Genomic DNA, 18310 nt, shown 5'->3' with positions numbered 1-18310 from the left:
TTTCAAGTGTAGTTTACAAAAAAGAACTGAGATTAATCTACTCCAACTTAGGCAACACAGTAAAAATATTTGTCAACTCAAAGATAGGACAGTTTTGCATTTAAAAAGCCTCTTAACATCTGTATTTAAATACAGTGTGATCTTCAGTTACTCCCAGAAGGAATAATGAACAACCATTCTCTATGTGACTGTTTACTCTTTTCCAAGGTCTAATTAGAGGTCCCAAAACCACATCACCTTATGAAATTCTCCTGGATCTACTCTCATACTGTCACTGCTTTTACCATTTGAAAAATAGGCAAACCTTCTCAGTTTAATAATCACTGTGTTATATTCCTCTTGCACACAGGAAAGAAACAGCTTTCATCCAAGTGACTTCTCTTTCCAGAATTCACATCCTCTGTTACTAACCTTTTACAATTGACTGCTAATAACAAATTATTACAGCATGGCAATATGTGTCATCAGCAGAGAATTCTCACACAGAAACACATCTGTGACTAGCTTGTTCTGCCATCTATTTAAAATAATGTAATAAAGGTTTAATCATCACAGTCATTAGACCTTGAACTGACATCATGATAATCATACCGAATAGCAAGAAAGAAAATATTTCTAAAATTGACTATAAGAAAAATTGTTTCCTGTTTGTAAGGTCAGCTCATTAGTGAGCAGGTTACAAAATGATTAAATGTTATTTTAAAGGTGATAATATGAAATTTCCTGGAATTTTCAATGGAATTGAATGACAAGAGACCAAAAGAGACCAAGGAAGAAAAAGGCAGCTAAAAACTGAAGAGAAGTATTGCAGAAAAAAAAATCTATTTTCCAAGCACAACCAACACTAAACAAGGACATCTCATAAAAGCTCTGAGGTCAATCAACACAATCCATAATTATAGTATTCTCGATGGGAGTTTTGCCACATCAGGTATCTGAATATCTTCTGCTTTTTGGTCTGTATATAGCTAAATATTTAAAGAACGTAACTATGAAAATAAGACAACCCACTGTACATTAGGACTGTAATCACTGCAGCAAAGATTAAAAATGAAATAAAGTTCTGTTGTATTCTAAGGTTTTTGTTTTAATATTTCAAATCCAAGGAGTTACTAACCCAAAACAACCCAAAAGCAGTCTTACACAGAAAAGTAAATAGTTGACCTCTACTTATTTTTTTCTTGTTAAAACAGCCCATCATAGTTCAGAACTGTTGCAGGGCAAATGCACATGCACTGTGTTTTCTTTAATTTGGTGGGAGCAAAGTCCAGAAGAGTGCCTCTCCTCGTTCCCACGAGCTCTCTCTCCTTACTGCAGTGACCCCTGTTATGTAAACATGTAGCAGAAATTCAGCTGCCCCGAGCCAAGGAGCAGAACTGAGCTGACAACAGCGCCCAGAAGGCAGAGCAGCATCTCGGGAACAACCACGGGGTACTTAGTTACTCATCTGCAAATAAGCACATTAAGACACTCAGAGCCATATGACAGAGCCAACGGGAAAGAGAGACCACTTACATGATGGTGCACTGATGTCATGGAGAGAGCAAACTGAGCAATGACTCATCTCTGAAATTGTCCCTTCTGCACACTGGCACCTAAAACTTTTTCAGGCAAATCTGAAAGTTTTGATAGTTTTCTCTCTCCTCATTCTCTTGAAAATGTACTGAGAAGGGATTATTTTGTATTCACCTTTATACATGCAACAGTGCAAGTGTATCTTTGTTATCTGACCAAAGGCTTGAAAAAAGAAAATCCCTAACAACACTAAATTTGCCAGCTTGTGGAAAAAGACAAAATTTTACCCTAAAGAAACAAACAGACTTTTTACAATTTATTTCAAGGTAACTGGAATGTTAAACCAAGTACTTCAGCACCCATCATACATCAAGAATAAAAAGCAAAATGCACCTTTAAAAACTTCAGCCAAATTTACTTCTGACAAAACCACTTCTGCTCAAGCATGATTGAAAAATGAAACCTAACTTCTCCTATTCCACCATTTGGCTATGCACTTTTGTGTTTTATCTGCCTACTCTAGTGAAGAGCTGTTCACACACATGAAGAGGTACTCAGGAAGAAAATCTGTTTTCATGCTAGTACTACTTCTTCTATCTCTGATATAGCAATCCCACTCCACCTCCTGCAAATATAAGACTTAGAGAACTTCAGAAAAAGACACATTTAAAATCAAGCAAGTATTTCTAACTATAAAATAACTTGTTTGTGCAAGTAATCCATAACAAACATCATTTTCCTCATTTTAATTCTGTAGTGCAAAATGCATTCTCTCCAACACTACGTACAAAGCAGATGAACCTGTTCTGTTGACACCAGCTCTGGGCCCACTCCATCAGACTGAACACATCTCACATTTGGAAACCATGTCCCAACACCCCCACAGCAGCTGGCTGGTACCAACCCTACACACTGAAAAACGCTAACGTAAGCCATTTAACAATGTCTTGCCACTATTACTGTTTCAACATCATCTGAATCTCCCAATTTGTCCTGCAAGCTGCCTGTGAACACTGCACAGCTCTCTCCTCATCTGCCAGCACAAGTCAGCCAAGTTCACGGAAGATGACACAGCTTAGCTGCTGAACACCACGTCAGAGTGTGTGCCGAGGCACGTCGCAGCAAGGGGATTTAAACCTCTAATCCAGCAAACCCAAAAACACACACCATTCTGCTCACAACATCCAGCTCCTAGCTCAGATTTCCCCCCTCAAATTACAAATCCCCCTAGGATTTGTAAATGTGCTTCAGCTCCGAGGGAAAAAAATTATTCAAGCCCTTGCATTTTATTCCCAGGATAGCCACTAGGAATCTGACAGATCCCAAAAGTGTTAAAAGGGAACTGGAACAGAGACATGTAGTTTAAAAGCAGCACAGGTATCTTATGTGAGAAGAGTCTGTGCTGTTCTCTGCTCTGGTTGGAAGGCCAGTAGCATTTACTTACTGAGGAACCAACCAAAACCATCACCAATTTAGGTGGGTGGGAAGGCACCTGCAAAGATCACACACCATCCACTGCAGCAGAGTGCTCAGAGCCACGGCCAGTCTGGGCTTTAGGGCTCTCCAAGGATGAAGATTTCACAACCACATCTTATTGAAGGCGTAAATGTAGCACAGGAGGGAAAGGCCAAAGCCTGTGAGGAACAGCAGTTTCTGGCATGCTCTGAGGGACAAGATGTGTCCCCCTGAGAGCATCACAGAACACAGCCAGGCTGGGCTTAGTTAGGTAAAGGACATTAAGGAGTCATGATGAACCAGACATTTGAACAGCTATAGCACACTGAAACCAGCATTCAGTACATTCCTGACCAAGAAAAAAAGGCCCAACCAAAATCAAAATTGAAGAACTGACAAAATATCCAGATAAAACAAAACTTGCAGGCACAGATGAAGGTTTGACGTCAACTCCTGAAACTGAGTCAATGAATTCATGGGTGATTTTTGTTTGCTTGTTTTCAGAAACTTGGGAATCTGTACTGATTGAGATGAAAAGAAAATAAACCTCTCACAAATTCATTGAGCAAACTATACTTACCAAAACCATTCTTCCCATCTGCCAACAGATACAGGTTTCCCTAGTCACCAAAGCAAAAGGCTACAAAGTGCACAGTTCCCACATTACGCAGCATTTTTTAATTTGAAAACTTTAATGCTCTATATAAAATCTAAATAAAGTTTTCTTAGTACATAAAGCAAAGCAAGAAAGAGTTTCATTTTCAGATTGTGAGGCTGAAAGCCATAAAACCTTCAGGGAAGACAGGTACTCACGCTGGTAGTTGCACATAAAGCAGGCCTGGGCTGCAATCATCCACTCAGCTCTGGTCTCACAGAAGATAGCAATGTTAGTCTTTGGCTGCTGACCCAAGACTGCTAAGCCATTTCCAAAATTAACAGCTTTAATGTACACATCTTCATAAGAAAGCCAGGTATACTTGCCAAGGATCACCTAATAAGAACAATAAAATCAATTTAGAAAATGAAAATCCTTAAGACATGTCCTACAACATCTTCACCCATGTGAAGAATCCACAGATGTTTGAGTAACACATGCTTGAATTGTAACTGCAGTTTATTCAAGATAAAGATGACACTTTTTCTTGCCAAAAGCTACAGGGCCTGTGGAAGTTCCAACATAAATACCGTATCACAGTGCAATATCTCCATGCATGTTACTACCTCAGTTTCTCTTTTCACAGAAGGGAAAGCAATTCTACACAAATACAACACTCAGATATTCATTAAAAAAAAAAACAAACTTGAAAAGGGAAACTGGAATCCAAAAAGCAGTATATCCATGGGCCCTCAGTCAGAAATTGTGAAATCCCTTTCCCTTTGTTCTGAAACAAATGTCAAGGGGATGAGCAGTAATATTTTTGCCTTTTTTTTACTGTTAAACAAAAGCGGGACAGAAGACAGGATAGGAAATGACTGACAAACCTCAGTTCTGAGAAGTCATGTAGAATATATTATGCAATCTCACTTTTCCATATGGGAAAGCTGGTGCACAGTAAAACTGGATTTGAATTTACAGGTTTCTGTGTGCACTTGCACCTTGCAGTACTATTCCCTTACTGATTGATAGGGTATTTCTTTGAGACCAACCTAGAAATGTTCATATGTAGATATAGTGAAGATGAAGATGTTTTATACTGAAAATCTATGCTTTGAATTATTATATCCTCCCCATCTATTTATATAAGCACACTGACAATTCTGAAAACAATTTATTAATCAAGTATTTCAGACAGGTTCTTTACAAAGCATTAGTAATAAATGCAAGCAAACACTACAAAAAACTAGAAAAGCTCCTTCATTCTTTTTTCTAGATTTCATTCATCAATAGGAACTAAATTTCAAACTTTGGGCTGTCAAATCTAACAATTTTTGACATGTAACTACATTTCTAATGAGTCTGTATTTCCACATCTGCTTCTTTAATAAAACATATTTAAAAATCTCTCTCAAACTCTAATAGAAGAATAAAATTTAGTAGATTTCCTTTGTCAAGACACTTTTCCAAACCGTTTTATAGTTAAAATTAGTTGTAACAATGCATTGTACCTACTACAGCCTACTGCATACTGCTCATTAAGCTACTTGTTTAGTAGGGCAAACAGGTACATGTGCAGCTGCTTGGAATTTCACAAATGTCTTTATGGGAAAATATCATTTAACATGCCCAACAAACAACATTTGTCAACAACAGCAATATATAGCAATTCTACCAGAAAATACAGATTTCTCACACAAATATCTGCTCAGTTTTTCCTGGTTTGTTTCCAGAAGCTCTGTTTCAGTGGCAAACAGGCTGTTTCAAAACCCAAAACCTGGGAGTCCCTTTTTGTTTCAACACACGAGGATATATCTGGTGTGGAAAACTCTCACTGCTTCCAAAAAAAATATTGCACCTCTTCCTGTCCATCCAAATTTTGGTAATTTGGAATTTAAATTCCAATTTGGGATTTTTTTTTTCCCAAAGGCAGTATTTTTGGCAGACGGGGAATTTCTTGACAAGCTCATCAGCTGAAAACAATTTATAGCAGTGACTTGGGCAATACCCTTTCCCTCATTATACTCTGCCTACAGTGCAGCCTCAGGAAAACTGCTCACAAATAATTAGGCCAAGAAATACAAGCAGATTCTTTTACTGTTTCTGGTAAGCCTGCCAATCCATAAGAGGTTTTAGTAATTTCCACCACTCTCACTGAACTGGGGAACATAAATCAGTAATTGGCCAAAAATTAATCTCTCCAAATACTTGTGACTCTGCTTTTTTCCCCTTTTTTATTCTCTTAAATAATTAATCTTAAACTTGTTGATATGTAGTGAAAGATCACTCATTGGTGCTTTCTTTTCTTAAAAAGGAAAAATCCTTTTTAAGGATGTGTAGCACCATTGGCTGTAGCTATTTTTATAAAAATACATTTCTGAAGAACACTGATGTGAGAACAGGTAAGACCTTTTTCAATGCAGCAATTTTGAGTTTTACTTTCCTACTGCCATCCATATATTCCAATTCCAGTGTTCCTTCCCCATGCCCAGTGTTTTTTCTCTATTCTCTCCCTATGACATTTACATTATACACACATGAGTGAATAACAGCTACTCATATATACATATTACTAAATTGGCTCCAAGTTCCTTCCTCCAGCATTTCTCTACAAGCTTCCTCTGCAGGACACAGAGCATGTTACAGTTTATCTCACACTCCTCATGTTGGAGGGTGTCTCCAAACCCATTTCCTTCTTGGCTTTGCCCTCAGTTGCTTTTGCTGACATTTTCCAATGTACAGGCAAGAAAGACAAGGAGCTACTGGAGAAAGTGCAGTGGATGCCACAAAGATGATGAGGGGTCTGGAGCATCTCCCTTGCAAGGAGAGACTGCAGGAGCTGGGCCTGGTTAGTCTGGAGAAGAGAAGACTGAGGAGATCTCATCAATGCATACAAAAATCTCAAAGGAGTGCCAAGAGCATGGTGCCAGGCTCTTTCAAAAGTTCCTAGTGATGGGACAAGGAGCAATGGCCATGAACTAAAACATAAGAAATTCCACTTTAACACAAAGAACAACTTCTTGACATTGAGGGTGGAGAGCCCTAGAGCAGCTGCCCAGGGAAGGGGTGGAGTCTCCCTCTGGAGACATCCCAAACCCACCTGGACACGTTCCTGTGCCACCTGCTCGGGGTGACCCTGCCTGGGCAGGACTGGATGATCTCCAGAGGTCCCTTCCAACCCTAACAATTCTGTGATTCTGCTTCTGCTGCCAACAGATAAGACTAGCATGAGGCACCAAAATCCTTTAAACATTCACACACATTTAACTTAACTTTCAGAGCTTATTTCTGCTTGGTAAATAATGGAAAGAAAATAACTGTCCAAGAGCTTGGGCAGAAGGGCCCAAGAAGTGAGTTTGAGCAGAGATGGAAGAGCCCCACAGAGAGCAGGCAGCAGGACCTGCAGTGCTGGGGTTTTCCCTGGAACCACAGCATTCCACGGGAGAACGCTGCCCTCTCGTGCTCCAGCATTCCACTGCAGCCTGAGTCACACTGGCACACAAAACACCAGAACTATCCAGACTCTGTTAGTATTTGGAAATCCAGAGAAGCAGAGACTAAACACATAGCTAGCATTTCTTTTGCCTGGATTTTAGAAACATACTAAAATTTTTAGTGAAATAAAACCTCTTGATAAAGCTGCAGGCTCATGTAGAGTCATTAAACTACCTGATCTCGGTTACTTTTGAAGGTCTTCCTAAAAGTACTTTATAAGACTTAAAAGAATATTGACCATGATTTGGAAACCAGTGATCATGAATTAAATACATCTTCCTGTACAAGTATATTAAAAATAATACAAAGGAGGTTATTTGAAATGCCCACTTTTGGCCTTTTTCACATGAACACATGGAATGCAGATAAATATATCTGAAACCCCCACCCTAACATACCACATACATAGCAATCTATGGTTTTCAACATCTTAAGTGACTCTCTCAGTGCCCAATGATTCGGCATGGCAAGAACCTTCACTTTAAGCTTCAGTATCAGCAATAATGAGTAAAATTCTGAATTCCCAGAACTGCCCATGTGCTTGCTGTTGCACCCAAGTCTCTCAGGCTTTAGATGCATCACCTTCCCCAACAAAGCTGTGTTTTCTTCTCCCCACTATGTCTTATTTATTATGCTCCCAGTAATTCTGTTCTTGGTTACCAACCCTTTATAAAGCTGAGCAAGACAAACAAACTACCCCCCAAACAAACAGACATTTCCTCATAAAATAAACCAATGAAAAAACACACGCACAAAGCCAAATCCACATACCAACATAGATCAAAGCAAGCACCTGATGACATAACCTACAACTAAGATGACACAAAATAATGAGGCTCATCTTTTGGGCATTATAAAATTTCTGCTGTGGTTAAATTAAGTCCCTTTTCCAATTAATTACATCTTAATCTCAGAGGTATTTTCAACATTATTTTATCCTGACTTAAATGCATGGTTTATGATATTAATATTAGGTATGCATGTTATTGGAGAAGGAAATGGCAGAGTACAATATAGAAGGAAATAGAATAACCATTTAGGATTACTATGAAATGTAACAAGTGCATTAGCAAGTATTTGTATTTTAGTCACATCCATGAATTTCTGCTACTTTGGAATCTGCACAGAAACAAACATTTTTGCAACAATACGCCATCATAAAAATTTTAAAAATTACAGATTATCTGAGATAGCATTGTTTTGCAAGAAATTAATGGAGTATCTGATCTTAAAGATGTTAAGAAGCTCTAAATAATTTTAGCTGCAAGTGCAAGGAGACTTACTTTTCCCAATAATCAAAAGCCGAATATTTTACCTTTTTTTTTGAGATATATATAAAATATAAAAATATATTGCAACTCCTGTAAGGTATAGAAATAACATGCATTATACATAAGAATTAAACTTGTTGTGCACCTTTTTGAAGGACTGCACCAAACCTCAGCAAGCTGGCTTTGTGCTAAAGGGAACCAGGCAATAAAAGGTGCCTGGAATGAAAGAAATCAAAAGAAGAGAACCCTGACATTTAGAATCAATAAGGTATCTTGTGAAATGTTCTGATTTTCCTCACTTGCTAACACATGCCATGAGACCTTAAAAAACAATGTACTCCCTATCAGGAAAAAAAAAAAGAAAACTAAAAGGTCTAGTGTGACAATGCCACAACTTGGAACAAAGTAACAGGAGATTAAGTATGGCAATTGACCACAATGAACCCTTGTGTCAAGCTTAGACAAAATTACCTAACTTGGGTAATTTCTAAGCCTAAATACTCACAAACAAGTAATTTAAGTGGATCAACACAAACATCCTTCAGATTTCCAATATTCACAACACTTTGCTTGCATAAAGGAAAAGGCTAAAACTCCTAAGTCCTTAAGTCTTACATTCAAAATTATGATTAAAAAACAGGGCACATGTTTTTTATGTAAAAAACAGGGCAGCCAAAATTCTGATCTGTGCTCAGAAACCATTCTTTGTTCAACATGAACTTTCTGTTTCTTTATAGGATAATGAGGCAGCAAAATGTGCATCAAGCACACATCCTTCATACTGCAAAACTACCTCCACAGCTAAGGGCAAGTTTCATTAACAAAGTTTGTATAAAGATTTTAACAGAACTGAACTTTGCCATATATTGTGGTATTAACCTAATTTGATTTTAAATATACTCCTCTATCAGACAAAACTAGCAGCATGAAGAGAAATTTTGTCCATCTGCAGAGAAACTAATCTTAACTAAAAATTATCTATTGTGGATTTAATAACTTCTAATACAGAAATGCAGAACTTTAACAAACAGAGATGCACAAATATGAACATTCTGTTGAAGTATTCTGCCCTTCTTCAGGCAGAAGTGCAATTTTCAATGTGTCTGAACAAATACAAAGCAGCATATGACAATAGTCTTGAACATAATACACTATAAAAAGTCAGTCCCTTGAAACAACAGAGCTGCTGTCAGACACTGAAATCACATCTCCCACACACATCAGGATTACAGATTAGCAGAGTAGTTCACCTTAAAGCAGACTCAAAGAAAAAAAGACTCTTCAATCAAATCCAAGCAATCTTTTTACAAACAAAAAATTCATTTAAGTCCTGAATTCCCTGGACAGAACAGCAAATCCTTAAATCACAACTAAGGCTGCTGGAAAGGCACATCTGAGTACTGGCATCTAGTACTTCTGTATATTTATCTGATGACAGTTCAGAATAACACAAAGGGAGACTTTTTGAAATTCACTTAAAAAAGAAACCTTTAAAACTACTTACATCACCAGCTGAATATTAAAAACAAATACCTAAAACATACTTGTGTTTTTTCTTTGACTGAAACCATAAACAGGATATCTATTCAAGAGTGCAAAAAGGTTTAGATTTGGCTTAAATGCCAAGTATTGAAAGATTGGGAATTAGATAATTTAATTTCTTTTCACAGCTACTGAATCTAAGCAGAGAAATTTATTTTTTCCCCAGCTTTGCTTTAGTGGACTTGAAGTGCTGTGTAAAAAAGTAAACATACTTTGGAAAAAAACTCTTGAAGGCAGACTGCAAAAAGACTTACCTTTTTAAAAACTTTTCCTGATGGCTGGATTTCATCTTCCTCTTTCAGAATTTCGCGTGTTCCCAAGAGTTTTTTGTCCTTATATTTCGTTTTAGCATATTTAAAAACTTTGTCGAGTGTATCACACCCAGGATATAAAACTGAAGCTAAGCAATGCAGACTGTTGACAGATCTGTATGCACCCCCAGGCTTGTTATTCACAGGCCTGGCTTTAACCTGCTTGGCTTTTGCTATAGCCTGCTTTGATCCTGAAAGGATGTACCATGGAATGTATGTTACAAGGGAGTACACCAGGACTATGAAGTTTATAAACTGTAAAAGAATAGGGTTGATGTTATGCTTCAACTTCATTTTGGCCGCTTGAGAATGTTACAAGAGACAGTTTGGAAACATGGATCAGCTAGACAGAGGTCCAAAAAGATCTGAAAAGAGAAAAGAAAAAAGAAAGTGTTAGTAGTAAACTATCACTGTTGGCAGAAGGTATTTCTACACATGATATTACAATCCATATCCCAGTAGGTGTCTTCATGCAGGAGTTAGAAGTCTAAACCCCACACAAAAATGAAAGCAGACACAGGAGGTGGAACTGTTCCACTCCCCTTTAGCAGACTGCAGTACAATGACATATGCATCTCAGGTATTTATCTGAAAGTGTTGTGATTATACAATTTAAAAGATCCTCTTCAACATCAGAGCACCTCCATGTGCACCTTCACTAGGAACCCCCATGACCTCTGACTGAACAAACAAGCCCTAGGAGCACAGGCAATGTCACTCTGCACATGGGAACCCCAGCTATTAAGGATGTTGAAATGTTTCCCAAGTGCTGGACACACTGGGACAGCCACCTGAGAGAAGGAAAGCTGTGTATGTGACAGAACTTTGCTGCTTTATTCCTAGGCACTTCCCATCAGTCCTATGATTTCAGTCTCAGAACCAGTATCCAATGAGCCCACTTGTACCAATAAACATGAGCTAAGTAATATTGGGTAAATACCAGAAAAGAGCTTATAAATATCCCCAAATTCCTGGCAACAGCACAATGCAGAGATGTGTAACTTTTTCCAGAGTCCTTAATGATGCCAGGATATTCACTTTGTCTTTTTTAAAAGCATAATTTACTATATCTAATGACTACAATGGTGATGCAACTTTCTAATGTATTCTACTGTTGAGTCATGAAATTATGCAATTTGTCTAAAAGATTAAAAAGGTAAATCAACAAAATAACTGAAATCCTTATGGAAATCAGGGATGGTGGCCATAATGGCTAAAGATGAATTTCTGCAACAGTCCACGAGCCACTAGCTGAAAAACAGTGTTTTGTACATAATAAACTACAAATGCACTTCATTCACTTAACCTTTCAAACATATTGATACAACTTATTAAAAGCAGTATCATAAATCAAGCAACTAATAATAATGTATAGATAAGCTGCACAGCTTTTGACAATTCTAAATTAATTTTTATTCATGAGACGCATTACTCTGTGCTGATGTCTTACACTCTTAGACTTTTCCTCCACTAACTCTCTGAAATCCCTAATAAATAGAAATTTGAGTTGAAAAAAGTAATTTTTAAATCATATAAGATCTTTCAGTAGCAATGGAAAGAAGCCTTGCTTCATTAATCCTAGATCTGCAGTCCTTTTGGGAATGGATCAACCCAGCATCCTTCACTTCTAGGATGAGATTCATTCCATCTTTCCCTGAAACACAAAACTTCTTAAAACTCCAAGCAAAAACATTTCATGATCATATTTTTCCCCTAACAAGCTGCTGTAATCTCACTGTTAACAAACTGCCTGCAATGATGCAGTGAAGGAACCAAACAACATCAAAGTCTGTTCTGCAGAGCACCCTGAGACACAAACTCAAATAAACCACAGGAGCTCTTCACAGTAGGAAATCACTGCAACAAGCAGCAGTGGAGGAAAGATTTAAAATATTTAAAAAATTAAATGGAAGTGCATATATTTTAATTTTCAGATCAAAGGCAAAAAGCAATGACAAATAGAAAACAAACTTAAATAGGCTAAAGGGCAAATTCAGTAATCTCTTGAAGAGATTTATGTTCTTAGGGTGCCACTGAAGGATACTTAATGAAAATAATCATGAGCCAGCCAATCAGCTACTGCAGGCCAGAAAAATTATACTGTTGTTGATAGCAGCACAGAACAAGATGTTTAAAAGCTGAATCCAGAGTACACACAGCAAGAGTTTGGCCATTTTTACAAAATTTTTATGTTGTACTATTATTTCGCCTGGCACAGTTCAGGAGATGAACATCTTTTTTCTCCTTATAAAGCTGGAGAACTTCTCTCTGCCTAAAAAGTAGAAACAGAATTTAACCAAACACTGCTACATATGAAAATTAAAGCAACTCATTTAATACCTTTAGGCAAACTGTTCTTCAAAGAAACTCCCTATCTGACACACAGTCAAAGCTGTTCAAATAATATTTTCTCTAGGCTTCATAACTTTCCTTGGTTAGAGAGGCACTGAACCCTTCCAGAACAGCAGCCTCCTATTTCAGTTTGCAGTGAGTTATCCCAACAGCTTTATTCTTTCCTCAGAAGGAGAGAGGAACCTTTTTCACTATTTCTATGCCAACCATGCCAAGGTGCCATGTCAAGTTCCTCTTCTGGCTCATCCTTGCATAATAACCCCCAAACCTGGAAACCTTTGCTTTGAATTGCAAACATAAATTGTGCTTTGCTCATTATTTCATAAAAAGCTGCATTGCAAGGAAGGGTCTAAGGAACACTCCAACAGCACAGACTAAAGGGAAATGTCCTGGACTGCCCCTTGGCTCAGAAAAGCAAGCACCCTGTTCTAGAACTCTGCTCTGATGTACATCTCCTAAATTGCTAACTATTTCAGTTACTCCTTCACAAAAGTGAGGCCATTACCAGTCATCTATTGAAAACAGTTTATTTTAAAAATTAAGAATTTTTTTTCACTCAAAATGTAATGTTTTTACAATTCAGAATTATCTTTTGCAAGTGAAGTTTTTTGTCTTACAGACCAAGTAAGAGTCCATTTTTTTCCTTCAAAAAATCTTATAATTATGAGATAGCAAACTTTAGCAAGAGAGAGAGCTCAGGTGCCAATGTCTTAAGAATTTGGCAATGGATTGAAGACTGTGAAATTTACAGAGAATCCATGCTTGTAACTAATTGTAATTACCATTGTAATTGGACATTGGAAAAGTGCAATGCCTTTTGGAACAAGAAAGAAAAATATATTCCAGTCCTTTCATAAGAAGAATGACCTCCAGGATCTTTGTAGGGTGATGGTTCTAAGGAGAGCTGAGCCATGACACCAAGTTCCTGGGTGGCACTATAAAGGCTCCCCCTCTTTCCTGTGTAACTGAAGAACAGAAGCTTCATTTTAACTCATCATTTTGTTTATTTGTTTGCTATGTTGTTGAAGAGGAAAACACCAGGTAAGAAAAGGAGATGCAGTTTAAAATGCCTTTGTGCCCCACAGATTTATAACTGCCATTCCCAGGAGAACATCAAAGTCAGCTAGGTGGATGACTAAACATTCAATTAAAAAATCATTTTGATGATAGTGTAGAAGCAAAACTCTACCCTGACTTCAGGCTGGAGTGCTAGATGTAAGGCAATTATGTTTTACAGCAAGCAAAACCAATGCAGCTGAACATGACAGTACATTTTGTCTTGGTTTTTCTTCCTTATACAAAAGGTCATTTAACCTCCATCAAGAAAACTACTTTAATGACAATGTAAAAGAACAACACTGTTTACATTAAGATACAATGGTTGCTCATGCATTCTTCTCTGTAACAATTATTATTTCAAAATGTATGCTATTTTTAAAACTCAAAATGAAAATACAGCATTAAAAATCGACCTGCAGAACTAATCTAAAAATTAGAAGTTTTAGTGAAATTTTCAAGGTTATATCAAATCTGGAAGATGTAAAAGGGAAGCAATATTTGCTGTTTAATATTCTGCCTTAAAAAAAATAGTACCCAACAAAAACAAAACTTTGAAAGGTTTAGTGAAATACTATACATGGTTTTAGCATGTAATTGAAGTACAATATCTTGTACTTTTTAATTTTGGAAGTAGATGACTGCCTCTGACCATAAAAAGACTGTAAGCAAACCCATCATTTAGGGCAGGGAACAGAAAGCAGAGGACATGATCCTAAGCAGTTTTTGCAAGTATGAGACTATGGCACAGTGAGAAAGTTCACTGCATTTTCAGCACTGGAATTTTGTTCTTTGGTAGCTCCTGCTTAATCACTGACAAATAAAAACACATGACGTGGTAATATTCTAACTCAGTGGTTTGGTCTGCAGATTAGCTGTAAACACTCAGGTTCTTACAGAACATGAGTCCATCCTGGTTTCACATAATCCTGCTGGGGTTTTTGAGGATTCAGTGCTCAGACTCTGACTAGTGATGCAGGAAAGGCTGGGAGGTGAAATCCTGGATGAAAGGACTGCTAATTCATACAAGAATATAACTTAGAGAAAATCCACTCAAGCAAAGGGCTCTGGACATGCATAAGAGATGTTCACTTACATGTAATTCATGTTTAGTCTGGTAGTCAGCACATGGGAAAGAGCAAGACCATAAATTAAGTTTGACACACTTTTTCAATAGCAGAAAGAAGCAGCAACCAGCACACTCATTCATGAGTCTGGAGAAATAAACCAGTACTTTTCAGGACTGATCCTTCTTAATACATAATCAGTGATTTGGCCTGATATACTACTTATACTAATACTGTTATACCCTTTAGTTTCAGAAGAAAACTTTTGTTAGATGACAAAGAAAAAAATCCTTCAAGGAATGTGTTTACTAATTGACCTGCTTATAACAATTACACGACAATAAAAGCATGAATTAACAAGAAAAAAAGGAACCTTATGCAACTTCTCATCGTGGCAGGTACAGGTACAAGAGCTGATACAAGATGTTCCAGTCTCAGTTTACTCAACAGGAGCTGTCACAGGCAACTGCATGAAATCTAAAAATGGAAAATTCCCATTAAATATGGCAATTATAAAACACATCCTCCATTTTTTTCACTCTTATTTTATAATAAATAAAAACCTTTTTCTCATCTGATACTGCACTGTATCACGTCAGAGAGCCCAGGCCCACTGCAAGTTAACACAAAGCCAGATGTGACACCCAGCACAGCCACTGCTCAGACCTGAGTCCTGTACAATCAAGGTGGCTGCAGCAGCTTTGGGTGAACTCAGGAGCTCGTGGGACTTGTCTCCCTGAGAAATTCTAACTCCCAGGCCTTTCAGTGTACACTGAACCATTCTACCATCTGGGGCAGGAAAAAAACAGACCTATCTTTGTGTATCCACCCACACAGAGAATGCACTTCAGCCTGAGTAATAAAATATTCTTGAACACTTTATAAAAAGACTTAATAAAATAGTAATCATTGTATTTATTGATTTTGCTCTACTATACATTAAAGTATTATTTATTGTCCTTTGCAGAAAGAAGTCTTGAAAACCTGTGCCAGCAAATCACATTTAAAATAGGCAAATGTAAACATTTTGTACCTATTGCTTTTCTGCAAACATTACTATTTATACAGTTCTTAAAGATAATCTTTTCCAGTTTCAGTGGATTAACTATTTGCTGCTTGAGGTGAGCACCCAGGGTGCTCACTGCCCTGGTTTTTGACTTCCATGGCTTCACACACTCCAACCCAGAGGCTCCAAGACACTCTTTCAAAAAACCCCATTTTTGTCAACAATTTATAGTAGTAGAAATACATATTAAATTTCTCTTATCAGTGAATCTTGCAAAAAAAAAAAAAAAAACAAACTGATTTGTTAACATTCACTGAAAGGATAAAAAAGTTATTCACTGGGTTAGGCTTTAACAGACAAAATAACAGAGTAGCTTCACGTACTGCCCAATCTCTTCATTACAGAATATAACAATAGGAGTTATCAAGACAATGTAACAAAGCCCTTAATACTTCTAACTGCACCAAAAAATAGCCTATATTAGTTTACATCTGGACTTCAAAAGTAACACTAACCCTGAAGAGGCAAGCTTTTACTACATCTGGAATTCACTCAAGAGCTGTCAGTATTTGCTAGTACTCAGCAAGTAAGCCTTTCTTTTACAAAAAAAAAAAAAAAGAGACCAGAAAGAAAGAAATCCCCATCACTAATTTAAAAATACTCATGCAGTCATCTATATAAAAATAAGAAGGCAAACCAAATGTGCACAACAGCCAATGCTTCACAAGGCAAATCCCTGGACTGTGAAGCAAGGAGGGCCTGAGGCAATGAACAGGGCACAGGAGAATCCCAAACATGCACCTATCTAAGGGGAAGGTGTCTTTTGCAATATGGGTTTAAGGGACAGTTCTGTTTGAAAACAGATGCTCTTCACAGGTACAGCACAGGTGTTTTAACATATTTCTTGAAACAGAGAGGATAGAAATCCCAGCAAGCCCTAGTGAATGCTGGAAATGGATGCTTTGGGTCCCTGAAGAGGAGCTGGTCCTCAGCACATGCTCCCAAATTGGAAGCAACAGCAATGTGGGCACAAGGACACACCCCACCTCCCCAGCTGACCCTTCACTTTCCCACAAGCCTCTCCTCCCACCACCCTTCTGCATTCCCTGAGCTCTGCTGCCCTGGCACTGCCTGTGGGAGCTGTGCTGCTCTCCAGGCCATCCTGGCACACCCCTCTCTCCCAGGCCCTGTGCTTTCCACACAAGTGCACACACTGTCCTTGTCCCCTGCTTGCCGATTTTCCAGCCTCTGACCCCTCCCAGTTACCTTTTCCAGGCTGCTACCTGGGTCCCAGCATCACTTCTAGCACAAGGGAGACCTTCCACGAGCCTCCCAAACATCCCCAAAACCCTTCTCCAGGCAGATCTGGACCCTGTTACAAACAGGAGTGCCTCTCTGCAGTCAGGCTGGGAACAGGCCCATGGCTCTGTCCCAAAGGACATCTGCTTTCAACAGGGAGGAACAGCACTGCTCAGCACTGACCCCCAGGAGCCCCCACCCACTGGGAACACACCCAGCAGGACCTTCCTCAACAGCTCCACATCACCACACAGGGCTTGTCACAGGCATGGAACTGCCTCTGCTACAGAAAGATCTAGAAGAGGATTGCATGGCTGTAACACAGGCGAGCACTCAGCCAGAGGTTCTCCTGAAACTCTTTCAAGCACACAAGAATGAAACTGATTCCCACATCAGCTGCAGTCCCTGATGTCTCACTCCCAGTCCTGGACAGGAGACAACCTGTCTCTCATGGACTTTGCCCTCCCTGCTGCTCCACATTCTGTGAACTGCTGTGGTCTCACACAGAAAGAGGGATGGTGGGAGACCAGAATTGCTATTGATTATGTCTCTGCTCTCAAAAGGAAGCAGATCTTCAGGACATTGACTGAAGAACACTCTCTGAAAGGACACGTAGGGCAACTCTGAGCTACCTTATTGAGATCATCTGTAGCCTCCAGCTGTGAGCCACCTCTAGCACAAGCCTGGGTGAACCCTAAGGCTCTTTAAATGCCTCCCCTCACTCTGCCAGGGAGCACAAGGCTGGCAGATGGCCAGAGCCAGCACAGCACTCCCACTCCTGCTTCCACAACTCAACCCACTCAAGGCTTCAGCACAAGCACATCCACAAGTCAGCTCCAGTCCCGAGGGAACCTCAGGCACTGCTCTGCAGGAGAGCGGCTCTGAACAGCCCAGGAGGCACACAGAGCAGCAGGGAACAGGCACCATGACCTGGAACAAACCAGCTCCCAGGTAGGATTTAACAGACTGCTGGGGCAGCAAAGGGTGTGCATGAACTGCACAGCCTGAGGCTGTGATTTCAGCGTGGCTCAGGCAGATTTAACGCTGGGCTGCTAATAAAAACAGACTGTTCATCTCCAAAAGGTAATTCCACTCTTGCCCTCCATTGTACCAACACACAGCTGCCTGTGTGCCTAGGAGTGAGTCAGATTAGCTTGTTGATCCAGTTTAAACCCTCTCCTTCTCAGGGTGGATGGTGGATTTTCCTTTATATCAGCTTCGGTTTGAACCTACCATGAGTCACTGCAATCACCTAAATCAACAGAAAATTAGCACTACAAAAGATGTTATTCTTCTGCTATGGCAAACTGAGTAACCATGAACTGACAGGAGTTACTGACAAGGCA

General features: G+C 38.9%; 1 protein-coding gene across 4 annotated transcripts in view; it reads right to left on the bottom strand.

The window, feature by feature from the left end:
* The window catches only part of ACSL3 (acyl-CoA synthetase long chain family member 3), a 50449-nt gene that overhangs the window by 20008 nt on the left and 12131 nt on the right, over positions 1-18310 (bottom strand). For all 4 annotated transcript variants that reach the window (XM_054515902.1, XM_036388700.2, XM_036388699.2 and 1 more), the window contains exons 2-4: positions 15033-15136; positions 10128-10549; positions 3784-3961 (exon numbers count right to left, since the gene is read on the bottom strand). In XM_054515902.1, the coding sequence (XP_054371877.1) occupies positions 3784-3961; positions 10128-10478 (529 nt within the window). In that variant the 5' untranslated portion in view covers positions 10479-10549; positions 15033-15136. The remainder of the gene's footprint in view (positions 1-3783; positions 3962-10127; positions 10550-15032; positions 15137-18310) is intronic.

Source organism: Molothrus ater, chromosome 10 (genome assembly GCF_012460135.2).
Source record: "Molothrus ater isolate BHLD 08-10-18 breed brown headed cowbird chromosome 10, BPBGC_Mater_1.1, whole genome shotgun sequence".
Lineage (NCBI taxonomy): Eukaryota > Metazoa > Chordata > Aves > Passeriformes > Icteridae > Molothrus > Molothrus ater.
The sequence above is the reverse complement of the archived record's forward strand: the minus strand, read 5'-3'. Positions and strand labels throughout refer to the sequence as shown.